Source organism: Hyperolius riggenbachi, chromosome 6 (assembly GCF_040937935.1).
Source record: "Hyperolius riggenbachi isolate aHypRig1 chromosome 6, aHypRig1.pri, whole genome shotgun sequence".
Lineage (NCBI taxonomy): Eukaryota > Metazoa > Chordata > Amphibia > Anura > Hyperoliidae > Hyperolius > Hyperolius riggenbachi.
Genome location: NC_090651.1, coordinates 123,087,782 through 123,113,064, shown reverse-complemented (window position 1 = coordinate 123,113,064; position 25,283 = coordinate 123,087,782). Strand labels below are relative to the sequence as shown.

At 43.7% G+C, this 25,283-nt stretch overlaps 1 protein-coding gene across 3 annotated transcripts in view; it reads right to left on the bottom strand.

Annotated features, from left to right (window-relative positions):
* The window catches only part of LOC137521074 (calcium-activated chloride channel regulator 1-like), a 98,200-nt gene extending 73,563 nt beyond the window's left edge, over positions 1 to 24,637 (bottom strand). For 2 of the 3 annotated variants that reach the window (XM_068239846.1, XM_068239849.1), the window contains exons 1-2: positions 24,550 to 24,637; positions 1,316 to 1,572 (exon numbers count right to left, since the gene is read on the bottom strand). In XM_068239846.1, coding sequence (XP_068095947.1) covers positions 1,316 to 1,480 — 165 coding nt within the window. In that variant the 5' untranslated portion in view covers positions 1,481 to 1,572; positions 24,550 to 24,637. Of the gene's footprint in view, positions 1 to 1,315; positions 1,573 to 8,974; positions 9,056 to 24,549 lie in introns of those variants that run through there. The other variant, XM_068239848.1, reaches the window with a different exon arrangement.
* Positions 24,638 to 25,283: the final 646 nt, after the last annotated feature.

The window sequence follows — 25,283 nt, the reverse complement described above, 5'->3', positions numbered from 1 at the left end:
AAAAAGTAGGTGAAAAAGTACTATCAAAATTATTTTGAGTATGTTCTTGCTTCTGGTGGCTTAAAAAGCATTTTACTGACAAGTTTAAAAGTATCACCTAGGAGAAAATTCAGGTGAAAAGGTGAATTGCATATGGCCCTCAACAGAGGCGCTCACACGCTTTATGGACCTGAACCAGTTTTATATGCTCCTGTACTGCCTGATGAAGCGGGACTGTTGACCGCGAACCGCGTTGCGATTTTATGGAGCTGTGAATAAATTGTATATTTTTTACTCTGCATTTGAGTATATGTCCACTACCAGAGGGAGGTAAGTCCACCTCGACTTCCCTCTTTTTATCATTTATAGAACATTGTTTTACTCTGCTTGGCGCCTCTGTTCGTACATATTACAGCACATATGGCCCTATGTATGGGTAAAAGTAGGAGAAGTAGATGATCAGCAGGACAGCCAGGCAATTTGCCTTGTTTAAAAGGAAATAAATATGTCAGCTTTCATACCCCACTCACTTCAGGTTCCCTTTAAAGAGAAACTCCGACCAAGAATTGAACTTTATCCCAATCAGTAGCTGATACCCCCTTTTACATGAGAAATCTATTCCTTTTCACAAACAGACCATCAGGGGGCGCTGTATGGCTGATATTGTGGTGAAACCCCTCCCACAAGAAGCTCTGAGTACCGAGTTACTTCTGGCAGTTTTACTGTCTGTGAACCCTGTTAAATTGTGGGAAATAACTGTTTACAGCTGTCTCCAACTGCCAAAACAGCAAGCAGCAGCTACATCACCTGCCAGCAGTAACAATGTCACCATGTAATAAATGTCAGAATATAAATCAGGGATTTAAAAGATTTTACAATGGGCAAACACTGACTAAATCATTTATACATAATTATTGTAAAAATAAAGCACTTTTTTTGATTACATTATTTTCTCTGGAGTTCCTCTTTAAATTTGAACCAGATACTTTGCCACATTCTCTTGGAAGGTACCCTTCATTCTACCCACCCAGCCCAATGTTGGAAGGTATGTGGCTTGCTATGGTGTAAGAAGCACCCACCACAACTCACACCACAACCACTGCACTTAGATGCCCACCCTAAGCCAGGGGGGGGTCATGGGGGTTTCATCTGCACTGGTAGGAGGGTGGGGTTTATGATTCTTTCGAGAATCTGAGCTTTCCCGGTAAGCAATAACAGACAGTAGAGGTTTTAGCACATATGGATAGGTGCAAAGCTATAGCGAGCACAGCTATACCAAGGATATATTTTAGTAGCTTGAGTAAAAGGAAAAAAGTACAGAAAGAGAGATACATACTTTTATATTTGTAATCAGTTTTCCATTCTCAGGAATCTTTGGGTGTATTGCAATAACAATGTCTTCATAACCGTTATTTTTCAGGGTCACCAGCGAGTCCTTTGCTGTATATGCTATTGCTGAATGAAGTACACAAGCCAAAAGGATAATCCCAGCAATCTTCATTGTTGCCTCTGCAGGGTCACCAGACTCCTATGCTTGTTCTGTCTGTACTCCGTGTCCAAGCTTCAATCACGTATCCTCAAACTTCCTTTCCCCTGTTACACAACATATGACAGTTAACATATGTGCACATTCTTATTTGGTTATGCAGAAGTACATACTATATAGGATAACAGATTTCTCAACTAATGTTAAAGTGAAACTCAACTTAACCACCCTGGCGTTCTGATTAAATCGCCAGGGTGGCTGCGGGAGGGTTTTTTTTAAATAAAAAAAAAACTATTTCATGCAGCCAACTGAAAGTTGGCTGCATGAAAGCCCACTAGAGGGCGCTCCGGAGGCGATCTTCCGATCGCCTCCGGCGCCCAGAATAAACAAGGAAGGCCGCAATGAGCGGCCTTCCTTGTTTTGCTTATATCGTCGCCATAGCGACGAGCGGAGTGACGTCATCGACGTCAGCCGACGTCCTGACGTCAGCCGCCTCCGATCCAGCCCTTAGCGCTGGCCGGAACTTTTTGTTCCGGCTGCGCAGGGCTCAGGCGGCTAGGGGGGCCCTCTTTCGCCGCTGCTCGCGGCGAATCGCCGCAGAGCGGCGGCGATCAGGCAGCACACGCGGCTGGCAAAGTGCCGGCTGCGTGTGCTGCTTTTTATTTCATCAAAATCGGCCCAGCAGGGCCTGAGCGGCAGCCGCTGGCGGTGTTGGACGAGCTGAGCTCGTCCAGACCGCTCAGCTGGTTAAACCTGAACAGAAAATAAACTTATAAGATAATGAATTAATGAATTGTATGTGTAGTACAGCAAAGAAAGTGAACATTAGTAGAAAAGAAAAGAGTCTCATATTGTTTTCCAATACAGGAAGAGTTAAGGCGTACATGCAAAAAGGGCGTCGGGAAAAAAGGGTGCGTGGTGTAAATGATAAGCGGTAATAGTTTATAAAAATATTGTGTTGTATTTTGTTTACAAATAATATTCTACAAATTAAAACAACATTTAATTATGTGTATGAACTCGTAAATTGTGAAAACGATAATCCTCCCTGTGAAACATAATTACGTTTGTTAAAAAACAATAATATGTGTTTAATCGTTATAATTGTATATTATTGTGAATAACCTTCATTTATTGTTTCTTCATATAATAGAATCTGAAAATGTTGTTTATAACGATGAAAAAAATATATAACTACGTTCGTAATAACTGTTGTAAAACATTAGTAAACTTTTAATACAACTAAACCTAACCCTACTCTCACACAGAACCCTCCCTGTACCCATCCCTAACCCTTAGACCCCCTGGTGGTGCCTAACCCTAAGACCCTCCTGGTGGTGCCTAACCCTAAATCTCCTCTGGTGGTGGCTAACCCAAAATCTCCCCTGGTGGTGCCTAACCCTAAGACCTCTCAGGTGGTACCTAACCCTAAGTCCCCCCTGGTGGTGCCTAGCCCTAAGACCCCCCTGGTGGTGCCTAACCCTAAATCTCCCCAGGTGGTGCCTAACCATAAGGACCCCCCTGTTGGTGCCTAACTCTAAGACCCCCCTAATGGTGCCTAACCCTAAGACCCCCCTTAGTGATCGCTTTATTGTGTGGATAATAATGTTTTACAAATAGTGACTGTAAAAAATCTATTACAATTTACGTACTGATCGCTTTATTATGTGAATAATAATGTTTTACAAACAGTAAGGGATATTTTAAATAACGTTTTAGTTAAATACGATAAATGTGTTTGTAAACGTTATTTGTCACGGGCACATTAGGTAAACGTAAATTTAATGTTTGAAAACATTAAAAATCTTAGGGCGCCGTTTGAAAACCTTAATAATCTCCGGCGCCCTTTTTTCCTGTTCGGCGCCCATCAAACCATATTTATTATGGGAGTGAATGGCGGCGCCCTTTTTGTCCACTTGCCTAATGCACCCAAATTTCCTGCTTCCAGAGTTAAGATTCATTGGTTGTTATCTATGCAAAAGAGCTTCTATGAGCTCTTTGACCCACTGGGTCGAATACAGTACTATTTTCTGAAGCACTTAAACAACCTAGAAACAGTGAGAGACAACTTGAGATAGGGTTTTACTGCAGGAAAGTTCAAAGGTTCATTAGCTCTGTTTTATATGACTACTATCTGCATATATGACAGAATCATGCAATGTTATAAAAAAGCTATATAACTGAAAATAAAAATAAGAGGCTTTGCTACTAATGTTTTATTTCTTAGCTGTACTGTGTCGTAAATGTGTCACAGCTATGAATCTCCATACCTAACTGAAGCTGAAATATGGGGACTAGAGAGTGATCAAGTCCCGATCCCTACTGGGTGACATTCAGCGCACGTGTGTACCCAGCTTTAGGCTTGGTTCCCACTACAGCAGAAAAGGGACATTTTTGAATTTATTTATTTATTCCACATTAGAACAGTAAACAGTGATCCTATTTTTCCTGAAAGAGCGGATGCCTTTCTTATATAACCTGTGCTAGAAACGCATCTTCTCCCACCCAGACCAACACAGACCATCGGAACGAACACTACACTATCCGCTTCTGTTGGCTGTTCGTGATCTGGCTTAAGTGGCAACCCAGCCTTATCCATGACTTGCAGCAAACTTAGATACTCCAATATCACAGCCTCTGTTACCAAGCTGAGATAAGGTTCACCATTAATTCCTCCACAGATTGGAGTTGGAGTATATACGCGTACGTTAAAAAGGGGCGCTGGGAAAAAAGGGCGCCGGGTTTTTAACGATAAGCATGGATAACGTTTAAAAATGTATTGTACTGTATTTCGTTTAAAATTAATGTTTTTTAAAGTTATAAATCATTAAATAATGTGCATTAAATCGGCAATTGTAAAAACGTTAATCTTTCGTTTAAATAGTGAAACGTATAATAACGTTTAAAAAAAAAAAATTACTAAGTAACCCCCCCTGTACCTACCCCTAACCCCTAGACCCCCCTGTTGATGCCTAAACCTAAGACCCCCCCCTGTTGGTGCCTAAGTAACCCTCCCTGTACCTACCCCTAACCCCTAGACCCCCCTGTTAGTGCCTAAACCTAAGACCCCCCTGTTGGTGCCTAAACCTAAGACCCCCCTGTTAGTGCCTAAACCTAAGACCCCCCTGTTGGTGCCTAAACCTAAGACCCCCCTGTTGGTGCCTAAACCTAAGACCCCCCTGTTGGTGCCTAAACCTAAGACCCCCCTGTTGGTGCCTAAACCTAAGACCCCCCTGTTTGTTTTTTCGTTTAAAAATAATGTAAAAAAAAAAAAAAAAAAAAAAGTACTGTTTTTCGTTTAAAAATAATGTTTGAAAAAAAATATTGTACTGGTTTTTCGTTTAAAAATAATATTTAAAAATGTATAAATCATTAAATAATGTGTAATCATGAGAAACAGTAATAAAACATTAAGTCTCCGGGCGCCGCTTTTAAAACGTTAGTTTTCTCCGGCGCCCTTTTTTCCTATCGGGCGCCCATTAAACGATATTTATTATAGGAGTGAATGGCGGCGCCCGATTTGTCCACTAGCCTCAGGCGCCCGAATTTACTGTTACCGTATATACACCCACAAACAGAATTAACTATGAGCTGTCAATGTATGGCGATCCTATTGGCAGAAGTGTCACTTAGTGATTTAGTAATACTGTGTTCCGCATTAAGGAACCCCCCAGAAGTGTATTTGGAAGGATTTGCCTGTGTTCAACTGGTGCCCTAAAAGCCATATTAAATCTCTACCCCCCCCCACCACCACCACTGTAAACATTTTTCCGCTAATTCTTTCAATGCCTCTGAGGCCCTCTAAACCCTAAAGGTCTGACCACATGTCAGAATCTGTCCCCACTGACGTAAGTGATGCGGGGGTTTGGATCCGTGTGAAACCTGAACACTTTCAGTTGTTCCATAATATACTGACAAGTTCAAACAGCACTATGCATTGTTTGATGTTATAGAATGACACATAGATTTTACTGTTGACAATAATTTCTATAGATTGTGCAATGATGAAGTAAAACGTGGGTATAGATTGCATGTTCTACTCAGTTTTTCTTCATTCTCTAAGTACAGCTTGTGAAATTGCCATTGGCAATACATAAGCATCTTCATGTTATCCTGATAAGAAATGCTGCCTTCATATACTAGTTTGGAATGCAGGTATTTCTCTAATGGCCCTGAAGACATGACTTTACAGACATCCTGTTTTCTCCGAATTATTTGCTGTGAAGTCAAAGTATAAAGGGTCATTACAACACAGTAGTGTAATGCTAGGTACACCCAATGCAATTTTCTGACATATTTACTGTCAGATTCATTATTTCCAACATGTCTGATCTGAGTTTAAATCAATTCAATCAATTTTTTGATCGATTTTCCTTTCACTTCAGATTGGACATGTTGAAAAATAAATGATCTGACAGTAAATCTGTCATAAAATTGCATTGTGTGTATCTAGCATTATAGACATAGGCCCATATGCAAGTCACTTTTTCTCAGTTTTCTTTTTTTCTTTTCTAGATGATATTTTCACACCTTGTCTTAAAATGCCTTCTAAACCACCAGCAAGCAAGTACGGTGGCATAGTGGTTAGCGCTCTCGCCCTGCAGCACTGGGTCCCCAGTTCGTATCCCAGCCAGGTCAACATTTGCAAGGAGTTTGTATGTTCTCCCCGTGTCTGTGTGGGTTTCCGCAGGGCAGAGGCGAGAGGCTCTAGCCTCAGGGTGCAGTGTAGGAGGGGGCGTACAACTCACTCAGCTATCATTCTCCTATTGTTTTTGAAGCAGAGAAAATAAAGAAAATGGAATACATGGCAGTGACTGCAAGCCAGATAACTAGAGATTAGGGGGTTGGGGGCTCTGCAGCGCCTCTAGTAATAGTAAACAGTGTGTGATGGGGTGGGAGTGATGGAGGGGCGCACTTTGGTATCTAAGCCTTGGGTGCTGGAGGACCTTGTCCCGGCTCTGCCTCCGGGTACTCCGGTTTCCTCCCACATCCCCCAAAAAAACATACAGATAAGTTAATTGGCTTCCCCCTAAATTGGCCCTAGACTACGATGCGTACACTACACAATACATACATAGACATATGACTATGGTAGTGATTAGATTGTGAGCCCCGCTGAGGGACAGTTAAGTGACTATATATATATATACAGTGTATGTACAGCGCTGCTTAAGATGTCGGTGCTATATAAATACTAAATAATATATAAATAATAATAATAAATACTTAAAGGGATACTGTAGGGGGGTCAGGGGAAAATGAGTTAAACTTACCCGGGGCTTCTAATGGTCCCCCGCAGGCATCCTGTGCCCATGCAGCCGCTCACTGATGCTCCGGCCCCGCCTCCGGTTCACTTCTGTAATTTCTGACTTTAAAGTCAGAAAACCCCTGCGCCTGCGTTGCCGTGTCCTCGCTACCCCTGATGTCACCAGGAGCGTACTGCGCAGGCACAGACCATACTGGGCTTGTGCTATACACTCCTGGTGACATCAGCGGGAACGAGGACACGGCAACGCAGGCGCAGGGGTTTTCTGACTTTAAAGTCGGAAATTCCAGAAGTGAGCCAGAGGCGGGGCCGGAGCATCGGTGAGTGGCTGCGCGGGCACAGGATGCCTGCGGGGGACCATTACAAGCCACGGGTAAGTTCAACTCATTTTCCCCCGACCCCCCTACAGTATTCCTTTAAAATAGTTTTGCACTTTCTCACCAACTTTTTGGTACTTTTTAAATTGCAAAATGCTTAACGTTATTTTAAAGAGAATATGAAGATTATCTCCTGGGAGATAACTCAGGAGAAAGTTAATTGCATATGGGCCATGGCCTCTATTTTGGTGCCACAGACCAAAAAAACACAAGGAGGTTAAAGTGCATCACTAAAATCATTTGGCTCTTAAATCCCATTTTTATTCAATGAAGGAAGATCGGGAGTGTTGGATTTTTCTGATCATTTTTTATCAAAATTGTATGGTGTGTTGATTGCCAGTTACTTGATGTACAGACCCGAGGAATTTTTTCTGAGTTTTCAATCATTTTTTTCGTAATTGGACAAAAATTGAACATAGGTGTGTGGTACATTGGTCAGACTTTTGAAATGTTACAATCAGTCAGAAAAATGTATTGCAATTCTTGAATTGAAAAGAGATTTAAAAAATGATATGGTGTGTGGCTACCTTAAGTCCAACACTTCAATCTGAAACACCTGATGCTGTGCTGGACTAGATCCAGCAGCACTGCAAGCAATGGGGAGCCCAAATGCGCCACATAATATTTATTTTACATTGTGCAGAGTGGGGTTGGCGGTGATCAAAGTTTCTAAATTAGTCCCTTGATCTGAAGGGGCTGAAGCCATGGTGAATTATATCCGACAACAGCACCCATTATGCTTCTTTTTGGACTATGTCCAACACCAGGAGCTGAGGGGGAATTATTGTATTGGATTTAAAAGAGTTAAACATAAAATAGAACTGTGGGATATCTAAAAAGGTCATTTTAGGAGTAGGAAGGATAGATACAATTGTTTATCTCACTAGTTTATTTTCACCTCAGGTTCACTTCAATGCAAAGTACTAAGTTAATTCTTTTGTAAACCTTATCAACCTGGCGTATGTTTAAACACCCAATATTTCTGTGAGGTCCTTTTCTCCATCATCCACATTCTTCATACAAAAATCTATTTCAGAATTCAGAGGGTTTAGAAAAGAAAAAAACACTACTACAGTGCAACAGCAATCCTGTCTGATTTAGGTCATGTACAGACCACTGTTTGGGGGGTCACCAAGTGTAGCCCAAATGCTGCACATAAACTGCAATCACATAACATGATCATAAAGCACTAAGCAGGCATTGGTCATGAACTTGTCATACACATTCTATAGAGATCTTAGCCTGGCATGTGGGTCATTTGTTAATGTAAATTAACTTTTAATGGACTTTATTACTGCTTGGGTACGATGATACTAATGTTTTATGATTTTACAGTTTCAATTTGATTGATTAAAATGGTTTTTGCTAACCCCCTAAATGTAAACCCCAATAAAAAGCATCGGCTATTATTTTGTCTCAGTGGTGACATCTTCAATATGGTGTGACAGCTTACCTAAACAACCTGTTCAGAGTATTCTCAATGTACGATTGTACAATGCAATGGCCAGCTTAGAGGAAACCTGAAGTAAAAAAAAAAAAGGGCTTCTGCCAGCCCCCTGCAGCTGCCCTGTGCTCACACCTTTATCATACGATCTTCCGTGGCCCCACTGCGGCTCACTTCACTTTTGCATATTCTTCTCACTTCAGTCGTCCTTTACTCAAAACTATGACTATTGCTATTAAAGATGAACTGTGTGTCTTTATAGTATAAATTTAGAGTATTGATAAACTATTATATTAGCTGTTATAAAGGTTACTATTATACTAACTGTTATTAAGGTTAAGTGTGCTTTCATGCCTTCCTATGCGTTTGTTGTGCAATGAATATAGTGTGAAAATATAAGGACAACTTCACTTCTTGCTAACCTTGAGAATCAGCAAGTTCAATCACCATTAAGTACCGTACTTCAGAATGGGAAGTGTCCCTCTGAGGACATAGCAGGGCTGGTTCAACAGTCAACTCCTCGTGCAGGCGTAAGAGAAACCACAGCAGGCAGGTCATTTGACCCGTAGTAGGAAATTCCACAGTTTGTCAAAGCATGAGCACAAAGGAATTTTGTTTGGCTGCCCAGAAGTGAGTAGTGTTTCTGAATCACTTTAACCCAGTGAGGCAAACAATAACACTTGCATAATTACCATGTGAAAAGCTGACTGCGCAGGGGACCCCAAAAAAAAAACTTGATTGCTTTCAAATTGCAGAGTTTTAGGGCTCGTTTCCACCATAGCGAATCCGCATGCGGCGCCGACATGCGGATTCGCTTGGTACATTGAAGTGGCCGGGGCTGTTTCCATATGTGCGGCGTGCGGGAGCGATTTGGCGGCGGGCCAAATCTGCACGACGGGACCCACAGAAATCGCCTGCATCGGGAATCCATGCGAATCGCCGCTAATGTATTTAATAGGAAAAACGCATGCGTTTTTACATGCGTTTTTACCCGCGATTCGCGTGCGATTTCGCACCTTTTTCAATGTTATTTTGCCCTGGCAGAGTCATGGTTAATTTCGCATGGCACCCTGCCATGCGAAAGAAATCGCACGCGAAATCGCGGGTAAAAACGCAAGCGGAAACGCATCGGCATGCGTTTTTACAAGCGTCGGGATGCCGACGAAATCGCGTCGCAACAGTGGAAACGGGCCCTAAAGGACAACTGAAGCGTGCGAATGGAGGCTGACATATTTATTTCCTTTTAAAGAGAACCCGAGGTGTGTTTAAAGAATGTTATCTGCATACAGAGGCTGGATCTGCCTTTACAGCCCAGCCTCTGTTGCTATCCCAAACCCCACTAAGGTCCCCCTGCACTCTGCAATCCCTCATAAATCACAGCCATGCTGTGAGGCTGTGTTTACATCTGTAGTGTCAGTCTCAGCTGCTCCCCCGCCTCCTGCATACCTCCGGTCCCTGCCCCCGTCCCTTCCCTCCAATCAGCAGGGAGGGAAGGGATGCAGGCGGGGACTGGAGTTCTGCAGGAGGCGGGGAGAGCAGCAGACTGACACTATAGAGATAAACACAGCCAGCTCTGACAAGCTGTTTGTCAGCAGCGTGGCTGTGATTTATGAGGGATTGCAGAGTGCAGGGGGACCTTAGGGGGGTTTGGGATAGCAACAGAGGCTGGGCTGTATAGGCAGATCCAGCCTCTGTATGCAGATAATATTCTTCAAACCCACCTCGGGTTCTCTTTTAAAGACCAACTGTAATGAATAAAAAATCCTCAGTGGGTACTTACCTCGGGAGGGGGAAGGACAATGTCAAAAACACCTAATCTGCTGCATGCTTGTTTAGAGTCTATGACTAAAAGTATTAGAGGCAGAGGATCAATCAGCAGGATGGCCAGGCAACTGGTATTAAAGTGAACCTATAATAAAAAAAAGTGTCCCTATGGGGTACATACCTCGAGAGGGGGAAGCCTCTGGATCCTCTGCCTCTAATACTTTTAGCCCTAAACCCTAAACAAGCATGCAGCAGATCAGGTGTTTCTGACATTGTCGGATGTGACAATATTAGCTGCATGCTTGCTTCTGGTGTGATTCAGAAACTACTGCAGCCAAATAGATCAGCAAGGCTGCCAGGCAACTGGTATTGTTTAAACGGATATAACTATGACAGTCTCCATATTCTTCTCACTTCAGTCGTCCTTTAAATAAAAGGTTTACTCAAAACTATAGAAACAAGAAAAGTTGTGACCGGGCACACCATCTAAGGTAGGGTGCTTGGTATTGTGGTATAGGCAAACCACCTTATACTTTGACTTATACTCAAAACTATGACTATTGCTATTAAAGAGGAACTGTAATGAAAATAACACAATTAATAAAACTGCTTATTTTTTTACAATATTCATTTATAAATGATTTAGTCAGTGTTTGCCCATTGTAAAATCTTTCCTCTCCCTGATTTTTTCTACCTACATGATATACATTCTAAAATTTGTCTCAGTTGGTGACATCTTCAATATGGTGTAACAGCTTACCTAAACAACCTGCTCAGAGTATTCTCAATGTACGATTGTACAATTCAGATTGTATGGGCAGTGGCCAGCTTAAAGGAAACCTGAAGTACAAAAAAAAGGGGGGGGGGCTTCTGCCAGCCTACTACAGCTGCCCTGGGCCCACACCGTTATCATATGATCTTCCGGGCCACATCCGCGGCTCACTGCTCACTTCACTTTTGCAATCACAAAAGGCCCTGGCCACGCGTGTCTTCGTACGCACTCCCGTCACCAGGAGCATCCTGCAGAGTAGAGATCTTCTTGTACTGCGAGCGAGGATGTGCGCGACCAGTGGACGTCGATTCGTAAGTTGACAGTGAAGAAACTGAGCCGTGGCGGGGGAATGGAGAATGTCTGCTAACGTCCCAGGCACAGGGCGGCTGCAGGGGGCTGCCAAAAGCCCCAGGCAGGGCTGAGGCAGAGGCGAGAGAGGCTCCAGCCTCAGGGCGCAGTGTAGGAGGGGGCGCACAACTCACTCAGCTATCATTCCCCTATTGTGTTTGAATCAGAGAGAAATAAGAAAAGGGGATACATGGCAGTGACTGCAAGCCAGATAACTAGAGATTAAAGTGTTGTGGGGGTTAGGGGCCCTGGGGCGCCTGTTAGTCTAATAGCAATCAGTGTGTGACGGCTGGGGTGGGAGGAATGGAGGGGCGCACTTTGCTGTCTCAGCCTTGGGTGCTGGAGGACCTTGTCCCGGCTCTGGCCCCAGGTAAGTGAATTTTTTTTTCTTCAGTTCCGCTTTAAGTTCCTATGCACAAATTGCAGAAATATGCCATATTGTGTTGAGTTTGTACTGCGTCTGTGTCCAGATTTTCAGAATTTTTGAATCTGCTTTTTCTTAACGATAAAAAACATACTGCTTTTGGAAAATGCAAACTCAATGCAACGGCAGCTTAAAACATATTAAAACCAAATATGTGTACATGTTCTAATGGTGCCCATACACGATACAATAAAAATGTTCGATTTTCCTGTTTATTTGATGTAAATTAACAAATCGAATGAAAATTGAAAATATTTTTTTTTCGATCAAAGAATTTGAACGATTGTCCAGTTTTTTAAGAAAAATCTGATCGGACATGCTGGAAAAATCTTTATATTCGATCTAATGGAATAATCAAGCTAAATTATCTAATTGAGAAAAAATGAAAAATTGTACCATGTATGGCCACCTTAAAGACAATCTGTACTCTAAAATTCTTACAATAAAAAGCATACCATTCTATTCATTATCTTCTCTTGGGCCCCTCTGTGCTGTTTCTGCCACTCCCTGCTGCAATCCTAGCTTGTAATTGCCAGTTTTAGGCAATGTTTACAAACAAAAGACATGGCATGTGATAGGCTGAGAGGCGCTCAGTCTGTGACTCATACAGAGCCTGCAGGGGGCCTGGAGAGGGTGTGTATAGCTTCCATCCTATTACAAGCAGAGCAGCAGATTCCTGCCTGAGTGCCTGAGCCCGACAAAGCCGTCAAAGGAAAGAAGATTATATTATATATCAGAGATAATACAGCCACTGTGCAACTAGGAAAGGCTGCAGTAAGACAGACCACATTAGAACAGGTATAGGAACTTATAGGATAGAAGAAATAAGGCTGAAAATGTTGTTACAGAGTCTCTTTAAGGATCAGGGCAAAAGCAGTTTCCTTATTTGCAATGTATTGATATGAGAAATGCGTGTATTGCTGGCAATGACAGATCAGCTCAGTTTATTTTGGCAGCAGGAGCAGCACAAACACTGCAAAGTAGCTATGGGTGAAGTAGCTGCAAAAGCTGACACTGAAAGCCTGTCCTGATAATAAAGCTAAACTCCTCCTATATACTCCTAAATGTCTGCCTAACCCAGAGCCAGATGTACATCTCAGGAGTGTATACTGTAGGCACAGAAGTTCTCGTGCCCTAAGTTAAACTCCTCCCTCCAATAAACCCCCAAAATCCTGAAGCAAACAGATTTGCCTGTCAAAATGAACCGTAAATGTGCTGGCTGCTCTCTTTGCCTGGCCAGCCTGGCTCATCATGTCTGCACTGACCATACTGGAGCCGCACTGACACCACAGCCCATCCATCCCACACTATGCTCCAGGAGTGATGATATCAGTGCGGGTCTAGGATGGCGAATATCAGTACACTAGAGCCTCTAGACTCATGCCTCAAGCCACAGTAGCTCAAAACATGTCAGCTTCTGTTTTGCTGTCACTTTTATAAATTTGGATGTATAATTATTTATTGGATTAATATAGCACCAACATTTTACACAGCACTGGACAATAAATAAAGTCACAGAAAATGACAATAGGAGTATAGATAAATAGATAACATAATACATGTAGTAATGCCAGATCGTTCATTGGAGTAGTAGTCCCAATAATTCAAGTTACCATTATTCAATGGGCACTGGGCAGATCAAGTAGCCAAAACCTTACAATCTAAAGATAAGCGTTTGTTGCGATATGATAGGAAGGGGGCTGCACCGAGAAGTTCTCAGCAGAGAGAAGTCATCAGCGAGGTGGGATAGGCCTTCTTAAAGAGGTGAATTTGAGGGCTTGTTTGAAGCTGCTGAAGGAAGAGCAATGCCTGATGGGCAGTGGGAAAGAGTTCCACAGAATGTGGGCAGCTCTAGTTAAGTCCTGTAGTCGCGCATGGGAGTGCAAGATGCATGGGGTGATTAGGAGGAGGTTGTTGGAGGAGCAGAGTGGGCAGCCAGTTGTGTATCAGCTGATCAGGTCAGAGATGTAGTTGGGCAGGACTTGGGTATAACTTTGTAAGCTAGATATAGGATCTTGAAGGATATATCATAGCATATACAATAAAGTAGCACTTTTAGGCATTGTGCAGACCACTCCTGATCTCATCTACAGAGGCCCTTTCATGTGTAGCACCCTTTCATGTACAGCCTCCATGTATAGCAGGCCAGGTCATCTTATCTTTTATATACAGACCTCATTTGCAAACGCCCTACCCTATCCCTTAGCCTCCCATGTCCAACCTCCCTCACTGCGGAGCAGCTCTCTAGGCCACATCTTATGTAGCAATTTTTTTTTTTTTTTTGCAGAAATCCAGCATTCAACAGCCTGGTTACAAACAGGGGCGTAACTAGGCCCCACCGGGCCCCCCTGCAGATTTTCTGAGCGGGCCCCCCCCCCCCCCCCCCCGGGGCCCGCTCGCGGCCGTTTTGTGGGTGCTGGAGGGGTGGCAGCATGAGGGGAAAGCCTTGCCCACAGTCGGCGGGGAGAGGGGTAGTTCCCCCCTCTCCCTCACCTCGGGGCTCTCCCCTCTGCGCTCCCCTCCAGCTCGTAAGTGTCTGTGGGGCTGTGGTGGGCAGCGAGCGGCGGGCAGATACATACCTGCTTCCGTGCGTTCCATCGGAGACTTCTCCCTCTAGCGGCTGACGTCACTTCCGGAAGTGACGTCAGCCGCTAGAGAGAGAAGTCTCCGATGGAACCAGCCGCTAGAGAGAGAAGTCTCCGATGGAACGCACGGAAGCAGGTATGTATCTGCACGCCGCTCGCTGCCCACCACAGCCCCACAGACACTTACGAGCTGGAGGGGAGCGCAGAGGGGAGAGCCCCGAGGTGAGGGAGAGGGGGGAACTACCCCTCTACCCGCCGACTGTGGGCAAGGCTTTCCCCTCATGCTGCCACCCCTCCAGCACCCACAAAACGGCCCCGAGCGGGCCACAGCTAGACGACACTGTATAAGTAAAACAATCTTATCTCAGTATGTACAATATGGCAGAGAGATGAGATTAAAGAGATTCCTTTCCCTCCATTGTTACAGGAAGGCCAGCAGAACTACAGTATTAGCTGACACTAGACTTCAGGGTTCAACATTGTCACCTTATTATAAGCAGTTTAAGTGGACCTTAAAGGCAGCCATACACTGGTCGATGTGCCATCAGATCGACCAGCTGACAGATCCCTATCTGATCGAATCTGATCAGATAGGGATCGTATGGCTTGATGGCTGCCTTTACTGCAAACAGATTGTGAATCGATTTCAGCCTGAAACCGATCACAATCTGTTCAGCTGCTCCTGCCGCCTGTCCTCCCCCCGCGCATACATTACCTGACGCTGGCTCCCGGGCATCTTCTCCACGCTGCACCGCTCTGTTCTTGCTCCATCTCGGCACTTCCTGTGTCACTCCGTGACCAGGAAGTTCAAATAGAGCGCCCTCTATTTGAACTTCCTGGGTCACTGCAGTGACCCAGGAAGCGCCGGGATGGAGCGGGTGCAGCGCTGAGAAGATGCGGAGAAGACGCCCGGGAGCCCGCATCAGGTAATGTATTTTTCATCGGATCGGCCGGCGCTAGCGACGCGCACTTTACCCGCGGGCGATCGAGGGTAATTTCCCGCACGGCGCGATTGACGGACCGATCCGATTTCGGGAGGAAATTGGATCGTCGGCGGCGTTTACCGCGAACGATTGGCAGCAGATTCGATCCCAGGATCGAATCTGCTGTCGAAACGGCCGGGAATCGGGCCAGTGTATGGCCACCTTAACTCTTCCACAGGACAGAAGAAAAATAGAGAGGAACGCACCCTGTAGGTATTTAGAGAGATTAGCCCAGGCATGGGCAAACTTGGTCCTCCAGCTGATAACCATTTAAGGACCGCAGTGATTGAGATCTACGCCCTGTATTGGTGGGCTCCTGGCTGGCAGGGCGTAGATCTCAATCACTGTCCGCAGCGCGCATCCGCCGTTTCCGCCGCTACCCGCCGATCGCGCCGCTCAAACCCGACAATTTTCGCAGCATCTCACAGGCTCTGCCTGTCTCTATGACGGCATAGTCATGTGAGCCGGTCAGGAGCCGATTTCATTGGCTCCTGGCCCAGTCTTTCAATGTAAGCCGTTCCCATTGGCTTACATTGATAGACACGGTCAGGAGCCAATGAAGCGGCTCCTGACCGTCTCACATGACTCTGCCGTCATAGAGGCAGGCAGAGTCTATGTCCTGAGGGTCTCGGCGAGCGGCGATGATGGCGGTTGCGGCGGGTATGTGCGGCGATTCGTCGGGATTCTGTCGGGATTGGACCAGCGGTCCTTAAGTGCCCAGAGACCGCTGGTCCTTAAGTGGTTAAGGAACTACAAGTCCCACAATGCATTGCAGGAGTCTGACAGCCACAGTCATGACTCATAAAGGTAAATGCATTGTGGGACTTGTAGTTCCGTAACAGCTGGAGGGCCAAGTTTGCCCATGCCTGGATTAGTCTGTCTAATTCCCCCTCTTCTGTGACTATTTACAAGTATAATTTGATCTGTCAGCAGCTGCCACGGCAGAGAACTAATTGGTAAAGCCAGGATGTTGACAATATTTATGCTTCCATGAAAGCAGAAAGTAGACCTACTGCATATTTATTGCAGGATTTGTATTAGCTGTAACAAAGAAATATTTTTCTGTAAAGGTTAGTATGTTGTTCCTATTAGAAGTTCTGAGTTCATGTCCACTTTAACACCCACTGCTAGGAATCATGGGAAGTGTTGTCCTGTATCCATTGGGCATTGGAAAGTTGATTCAGAAGGCAGCATTGACCACCAGCCCTACTGCCTGAATACTGTAGTGAAAAGGGCCTTCAGAAACGATAACAGCAGGATATTAATTTTAAGGTATCCACATGTTATATTTTAAGGCATTTAAAGAAGAATGTTAATGGAAGATTTTTCTAAGATCTTTGAGCTTATGTTATTTATTTACTTTGTTAAATCTTCCTACAAGCAGTTTAAGCGGTGTGTGCTGCTCTTTACCAGGTTGTGCCCTGTGTTATCTGTCCATCTGAAGCTGGACGAGAAATGTGAGTTGTGAATGGGGGGATTGATTCCGATGGTGTAAGAGAGCGGTCAGTAATGTTTTACTGTTTACACTCTCATGCAATACTATCAATATAAGCTTTTACTTACTATTCTTACATAAAAATTTATGCCGCTTATTAACAGTGTGTCTGATTATTAGCAGTGGCACCAGTATAGCCATCTGTTATTCGCTGGTAGAAACTGAAGGTCATAACTTTAAAGGCCAGGTAATCATGCAAGTCTGAGCATGTATGTGCCGTAAATAGTTGAAGCAATTTACCACAGTATTTATAGGCAGTGCAGTGTTTTAACATGTAGGTGTAAAAAAAACATCACCATGTCAATTAGATGCAGAATTGGAGCTGACTATATATGGTTAGATCTTTCTGGTCATTACAGAAGTTCTAGGGAGGGTTCACACTTGTATAAATGGAAACTGTCCATGTGCGGTTTCTAGACACTGCACGCTTTTGTATGCAAAACATCTGTTTGCATTTTTCCATAGCCGCTAATGTCAAAAATAGTGAGAATGCATAGCTCTCAACTGTCCCTCTTTCGGAGGGACAGTCCTTTTTTGGGAGCCTTGTCCTTCTGTCCCTCTTTCCTCCTTATTTGTCCCTCTTTCAGAACTTCGTCCCTCTTTCTATGTAAATATATATATTTATCTACAAAAAATTGTGTTTGACTCTAAACTTTATTCCCTTCCTTTAAATTGTTATATTACTAATTTAATTTTAAATGTTAAAATTAACCAGGACAGAAAGGACCAGTGTGGTTTGAATTATAAAACAAGATATTTTTCTCATAAAATCTTTATGGTATGCGTGACTAAGGGTGTGATGGGGGGAAACTGCTTATAATAAGGTGACAATGTTGAACCCTGAAGTCTAGTGTCAGCTAATACTGTAGTTCTGCTGGCCTTCCTGTAACAATGGAGGGAAAGGAATCTCTTTAATCTCATCTCTCTGCCATATTGTACATACTGAGATAAGATTGTTTTACGTAAGGCCCATACACACGTCGGATTTTAGCGAACGACCCTTGATCAGGGGTGTGGCAGGGGCATGGCTTAAAGGGAACCTTAACTGTGGGCCCCCAAAAAAATTCACGTACCTGCGGCTTTCCAAGCCTCCTGCAGCCGTCCTGTGCCTGTGCCGTTCCTTCGGTGCCCTCCGGTCTCCCTCCGCGGCTAAGTTTAGTTTTCGGCCGACTGCCAGTCGTCCTCCGGCAAAGCGTCCTCTTCTTCCGCATTCCCCGTCGTAAAGAGCCGTAAAGCGCGTCTGCATGACGCAAGACGCCCTCTTTCTCTTTCTAATCTCAAAAAGTTGCGAGGTATGAGAATGTGTGCGGTGTCTAAAACTCTGCAACAGGCTGTCCAAATTATTTCTGCAGAATTGCATGCAATGTAAACATAACATTTCAATACTGAAAAATGCCTTTGGCAAGTGTGAACCCTGCCTTAAAGGACAACCGAAATTAGAGGTATATGGAGGCCGCCATATTTATTTCCTTTTAGGGCTCTTACACAGTGGGACGTTGCATTGCATAACGTTCCCCTAACGCAACGCATGGTGGTGCTAAAGGTGGACGCTACATAGAGCCGTGCTATGCGGCTCTTGGTGCGCCATTTTCGTTCGATAGAACCGGCAATGATTCATATGAAGCATTGCTAGCAGGCAGAGAACCGGGAATGATTCATATGAATCATTGCTAGCAGGAAGAGAACCGAGAATGATTCATATGAATCATTGCTAGCAGGAAGAGAACCGAGAATGATTTCTATGAATCAATGCTAGCAAGCAGAAACCGAGAATGATTCATATGAATCATTGCTAGCAGGCAGAAACCGAGAATGATTCATATGAATCATTGCTAGCAGGCAGAAACCGAGAATGATTCATATGAATCATTGCTAGCAGGCAGAAACCGAGAATGATTTATATGAATGATTGCTAGCAGGCAGAGAACTGAGAATTCATATGAATCATTGCTAGCAGGAAGAGAACCGGCATTGCAGTGCAGTGAATATTAATTAGCCATGTGGCTAGGCAAAAAAGCGACTCTCCCCGCCTGCACACAAAAAACAATAAAACAACATTACTGAGCATGTGCAAACAGTCTAACACGGCTAAAACCGCATATAACGCACAGCATGCTGCACTTTCATAGAACGTGCAGCGTTACAATGTAACGCAACGTGGGCACTGTGAACATCCCATTGATTTTTCATTACTGTGAGTTGGGCTGCATTACAGGCTGCTCTAACGTGCGCCTGTAACGTCCCACTGTGAAAGCAGCCTTAAGCAATACCAGTTGCCTGGCTAGCCTGCTGTTCCTCTGCCTCTAACCTTTAAGCCATAGACCCTGAACAAGTATACAGTTGTTCAGGTGTTTCTGAAGTTACCTGCATGCTTGTTTCTGGTGTGATTCAGACACTACTGCAGCCAAATAGACCAGCAGGGTTGCCAGGCAACTGGTATTATTTAACCACTGGGCGACCACCCCACACCAATGGGCGTGGCCGCGGCGGCAGCCCCAGGTCTGCTTAACGCCAATTGGCGTTAAGTACTGGGGCTGCAGTTTGCAGGAGATCGCGCGCATCTCCTGCCTGGGGGAGCAGAGCTCCGCCCCGCCTTCAGTCTCCGAGTGGCAATCGCTGCTCGGGAGACTGTTTGATGGCGAAACCGCCATCTTTACAGTTAGTACAGCACTGCGATCAGCAGCAGCGCTGTACTGGGGACAGCTGTGTGACACGACTGTCACCCTGGGGCACCAGAGAGCGATTGGCTCTCATAGGCGGAAGGCTATGACAGCCGATCGCCAGGATTGGCTGGCTGGAGGGGAGGGAGGGGTTTAGAAAAAAATATATAAATAGTAAATAATATTTAAAAAAAAACATAAATATTTATTAAAAATTTTTTTTACACGGGGGGGCTTGGGGGGTAGGGGGCGATCAGACCCCACCAACAGAGAGCTCTGTTGGTGGAAAAAAGGGGGGGGAATCACTTGTGTGCTGTGTTGTGCGGCCCTGCAGCTTGGCCTTAAAGCTGCAGTGGCCAATTAGCAGAAAAAAAGGCCTGGTCTTTAGGGGGGTTTACCATTGCGGTCCTCAAGAGGTTAAAAGGAAATAAATATGGCAACCTCCAAATCCCTCTCCTTACAGTTTTCCTTTATGCTGGGAATACACGATGAGATTTTTCAGTCGATTTACTGTCCAATCTTATTTTCGATCAATTTTCCGATTGATTTTCGTATCTTTTCTTATCAATTTCCATTCACTTCTATGAGAAATCGATCAGAAAAACAATCGAAAATAAGATCTGACATGTCGGAAATTATCGAACCATCTATCAGCTGAAAAAACGTATGGTGTATTCCCAGCATAATTCTTCACATTATCATGGAGTCCCAAGTCAAGCATCTGCTTTTTATTAATCTTTCCAAAAACACTTAATTGAACCACTAAATTTTCTTATCACATTGGTATTTTTCCACACAGATTTATCGTGGAATTACGTCAGTATTTTGGCAAACTTGACAGTTTCTTTGGGAGACATAATATTTTCTACATTATTTCTATTGATAGTGCATCATTATTTCTAGATCTGATCATCAGCACTTGGCCTGAAGGAATGTTTAACCTCCTTGGCAGCATTCCTGACCTGATGCTGGGAGTGGTAATCCTGAGCCTGGGTTGGGGGTAGCCGCTGGGAGGTATATGCAGAGCACGCAGTGGTGCAGCGTCTATAGCTCTCCTCCCCTGGGATCTGGACGCTCGCTGCCTGTCTTTTTCCGGTCACCGGAGGCTCTTGAGCCCTTGGGTGAGATCGCTGTTTGTCAAACGACGACAGTGACCTCGCCATGGCCGAGATTGCCAGCGGTGCACAGGAGAAAGACTTGCAGTGCTGGTGGCGTCTCATTCGGGCGCTTTCCTGCAGCGATCATCGGCGTCCATCGTGATTGGTGCTTTTTGTCTCCGCAAGGGGACATGAAGACACAGTACGGAATCAACCGTAGACGCTGCATGAGGCTTCTAGCGTCAGTTGAAATGACTGGGAAAATCGGGATTGGAACGCCGTGTTTGTGAAATAGACGGTAATCGCACTATGTTGAACGCTCCCATTCACTTGAATGGGAACATTTAACTGAAGAATCCCAGACGCTTGGTGGTAAATGCCGTCAAGCATCCGTGTGAACCAGCCCTAATTTGCAGGGGCTTGTGCAGATCTCTCTGTGGTATGATTTTTTTCTTCAGAATTTTAGGGTGTAAAAGCTTATGAATAAATTGTACCACTCTTAAGAGCCCAAAATCCAAAATAATCATACCTCCAGGGAGGTTAAAGATGCCTATTAATGTTACAATATTTTTCTCAGATGCTATCTTTTGCAATCGATGTAAAACGATTCTTTGGTCAATTGGAATAGAAAATTTTGTATATCGGAATGCTGGATTTTGCAATCATATCTGAAGAGAGAAAGTGCCATAATTGTCTGTTTTTTTGCGAACAATTGATAAATACCTTCTGATTGCTTTTGATCCCGCAAATCTATTTGAATGATCACATCTGATGAAAATATTGTACTGTTATTGGGCACCTTTAAGCTGACTATACATACATACATTTCTAGCCAATTTGATCACATTGATTAAATCTGACAGTCATGTTTTGCTCTAAAGGCTCCACTAATGACACCATCTTGATTGTACAATCTTGCCAAATCCATGTAGTAAAAGGGTAAAGTAAGTAATAGTACTTGCCCTTAAAGGTGACCATACACTGGTCGATGTGCCATTAGATCGACCAGCTGACAGATCCCTATCTGATCGAATCTGATCAGAGAGGGATCGTATGGCCACCTTTACTGCAAACAGATTGTGAATCGATTTCAGCCTGAAACCGATTCACCATCTGCTGAGCTGTTCTGCCGCCTGTCCCCCAACCCCCGTATACATTACCTGAGGCTGGCTCCCGGGCGTCTTCTCCGCGCTTCACCGCACCGCTGTTCTTGCTCCATCCCGGCGCTTCCTGTGTTACTCCGTGACCAGGAAGTTCAAATAGAGCGCCCTCTATTTCAACTTCCTGGTCACCGGAGTGACACAGGAAGTATAGCGTACACTGGGACATGCGGAAATGCGGTGCAGCGAGGAGAAGAGGACCCCGGAGCCAGCTTCAGGTAATGTATACATGCGTCGCATCGGGCCCGAATCGTACGCCGCAAGCGACGCGCTCCTACCGCCGGGCGATCGAGGGTAATTTCCCGCACGGCGCGATCGACGGACCGATCCGATTTTGGGAGGAAATCGGATCGGCGGGTGCGTTTAGCGCAAGCGATTGGCAGCAGATTCGATCCCAGGATCGAATCTGCTGTCGAAACGGACGGGAATCGGCCCAGTGTATGGGGGCCTTAAGTATCCAAATGTACACTTTAGGCAGTCCCCTTTATTACTTAGTAAAATTGTGCAGTTGAGATTGGATCATTTATGAGCACCCTAACAAATCTGATCAACTAATCTCCATCAATTTTGTGCAGTTCAATGATTGGACATGTGGTAGAATCTGTGCATGAGGGGGCAGGGCAACAATGATGGGGGCAGGGAAACAATAACCAATAACACATAGTTTTGCACTGCATAAAGCAGTAGAATACTTGTGTTTTGATAGATACTTGGAATTTGCCTTGTAGGGTTGTAATCAATCACTATGCAATAAGATAGGGATCTATAAGCTTGGTTTACCGGGCAATAATCAACCTGCATATGACACCTTCAAAGCTAATCCATACTAGTTGAGAAAATAGCCTAAAAGAACCTTTCAGAAAAATAAAACCAGTCTCCAATATAGTGAAGAGGTCTGTGCTTTTTTGGCCAGTTGGTCAAGCAACCAAAAAACACACGTAACCGGCATCAGGCAATCCCCGCCTGTTTTGGATACAGGGGACTGCGTTGTAGTTGCTTGTGGCCCAGTCATGTATGAGACATAATGAATAGGTGGACAATGGGCCATGTGCAATTACCTTTTTCTCCTGGGTTTTCTCCCAGGAGATAATTTTTCATCTTCAATTTATATTAACTTTTTAGCACTTTGCAATGTGCTTAGCACTTCCAAAAAAGTAGGTGAATAGCATTTCCAAAAAGTAGGTGAAAAATTACCATCAAAATTATTTTGAGTATTTGTTTGCTTGTTGGTGGTTTAAAAGGCATTTTATGGACAAGTTTAAAATTTCACCTAGGAGTAAACTTAGGTGAAAAAGTAAATTTCAAATGGGCCAATATGTGCTACATTAATAGAGTGCCTACAGAATGCAACCTAGGTTTGCATACTTTTATGCTATTGACAATTTTTGGATCCGCCCATTATCTTTTGTGTCCACCTCCATTTGCATGGGGCCCACTTAGTTAATTCTGCAAAGGGACCCACTGTTGGTTTTGTCCGCCACTGGATACAATAATACAAAGAACCAAGAAATGCCATGGTGACCCAGAAACACCAGGAAAGCTTAAGGGGCTTAAAGAGACCAAACACCCTTTTACTAAAGGAAATAAAAACTATGCTAAATACCAATTTGCCTTCGTAAAGGTATTTGCAATAATTTTGTTTTTAGTGAGGAAGAAAGACCTCCCATGCTGCATCACTGCTGAATATGCAAGTCATCTCTTTATGTCCCTAACAGTGATGAGCAAAAATGCCAATATTCTCTTCGCATTAATTTTCACGAAAATAATGTTAAATTGGATTTTCAAGAAAAAATGCCATTGAAAATAAGTTTTATTTTTCACATTTTTTTTAAAATGTATTTATTTATTTATTTTGCTTTTATTTTACAGAAACAGACTTGCAGGGACTGAACAGCAATGTTAGTCTGCACAGAGCTTGTCCATAGCTCCCAACTTTTTGAGATGAGAAAGAGGAACACTTAAGCCAAGCCCCTGCCACACCCCTGATCACGCCCCATTCACACCCCTAGTCATGCATACCATAAAGATCTCATAAGAAAAATATGTTGTTTTATAATTCAAACTACACTGGTCCTTTCTATCCTGGATCATTTTCCTTCATATTAACATTTTAAAATTAGTAATATATCAATTTAAAGGATGGGAATAAAGTTTAGAGTAAATCAAACATATTTTTAGTAGAGAAATATATATATATTTACATAGAAAGAGGGACAAAGTCCTGAAAGAGAGACAAATGAGGAGGAAAGAGGGACAGACGGACAGGGCTCCCAAAGAGGGACTGTCCCTCCAAAAGAGGGACAGTTGGGAGCTATGCTTGTCATACTGAAAAGGAAAAGCAAATACCCAACAACTTAACAAACTGCCAAGTAACTAAATCAAAACATTAGGTTTCCAAATTTGATCAGCAATGTACAAAGTCTACCCGTCTCCAAAAGTGTATAAATTATATCTAAATACCAATGCCAGCAAAACATCTGGGAGTTCAAAACTTTATTAGTACTATGACTTTGCTATAGGCTGAGCAGTTTTTCACTTTTTTTTATTAACTTTATTTCAAAGGACCATGCCCATCTATTGTCTATTAATGCTTAGTTATCAATCAAACAACTGCTCTAAAAGTCAGATCATGTAAAAATGTAATGCCCCGGTTAAAAGCTGAATAATATTAATTGTAATTGAGACTATGCAATTCCTATAGAAGCTTACCTGGGGTCCTCTCCTGTATGTATAAGTACAGTCCAGTTTCCCTGTTGGAATGAGCGATGGTGTTGAAGTGTATCAGGCATGATATATATAAGCCTTGCAGGCAGCAGCATTCCTAGCTGTACACTCCCCTTTCTGTATCTCCATCCTGTCTGTGGGGTGAGGGCTACTCCCTCTGGCTATGTCTAAACATCATCGTTTCAGGGAATTGCTGGACTGTGAATGGATTTGTGTTATAGCCTCAAACCACTGGGGCAAACAGAAGGAAACTATAAAAGAATCTCTCACTCTGCTGACACTTGATTTTTTTATAACCTTTTTATTGCTGATGAAAATAAGAGAAAATGCACACAAATGAAACACAGTTTCTATTATCAAAAGCAGTCTATTGAATTGTGTAAATAGTATGGGCTAGTAGTACAATGAGGGGATTAACAACTACATCTTAAAGTATCGAATTTCCCAAGACCAGAGCATAGTCCGGAGCCAGTGTTGGAAAGTCACATTTAGTGCAAAAAAGAAAATATTTACTTGTCAAAAAGAGATGAGCTTAAATTTTGATTTAGCTATACAAGAATCAGAATTATTGGGGGGCAAATCAGAGGCGTCTCACAGGGCTAACCAGATTCAGCAAACTAATAATTGACTTACATGTGATTGATTAATGAAGCTGTAATTTATCACTCGAGCTCAGAACCTGATCTGTGCAAGCTTCCAGTTCAGCTCGTGGTAATTCT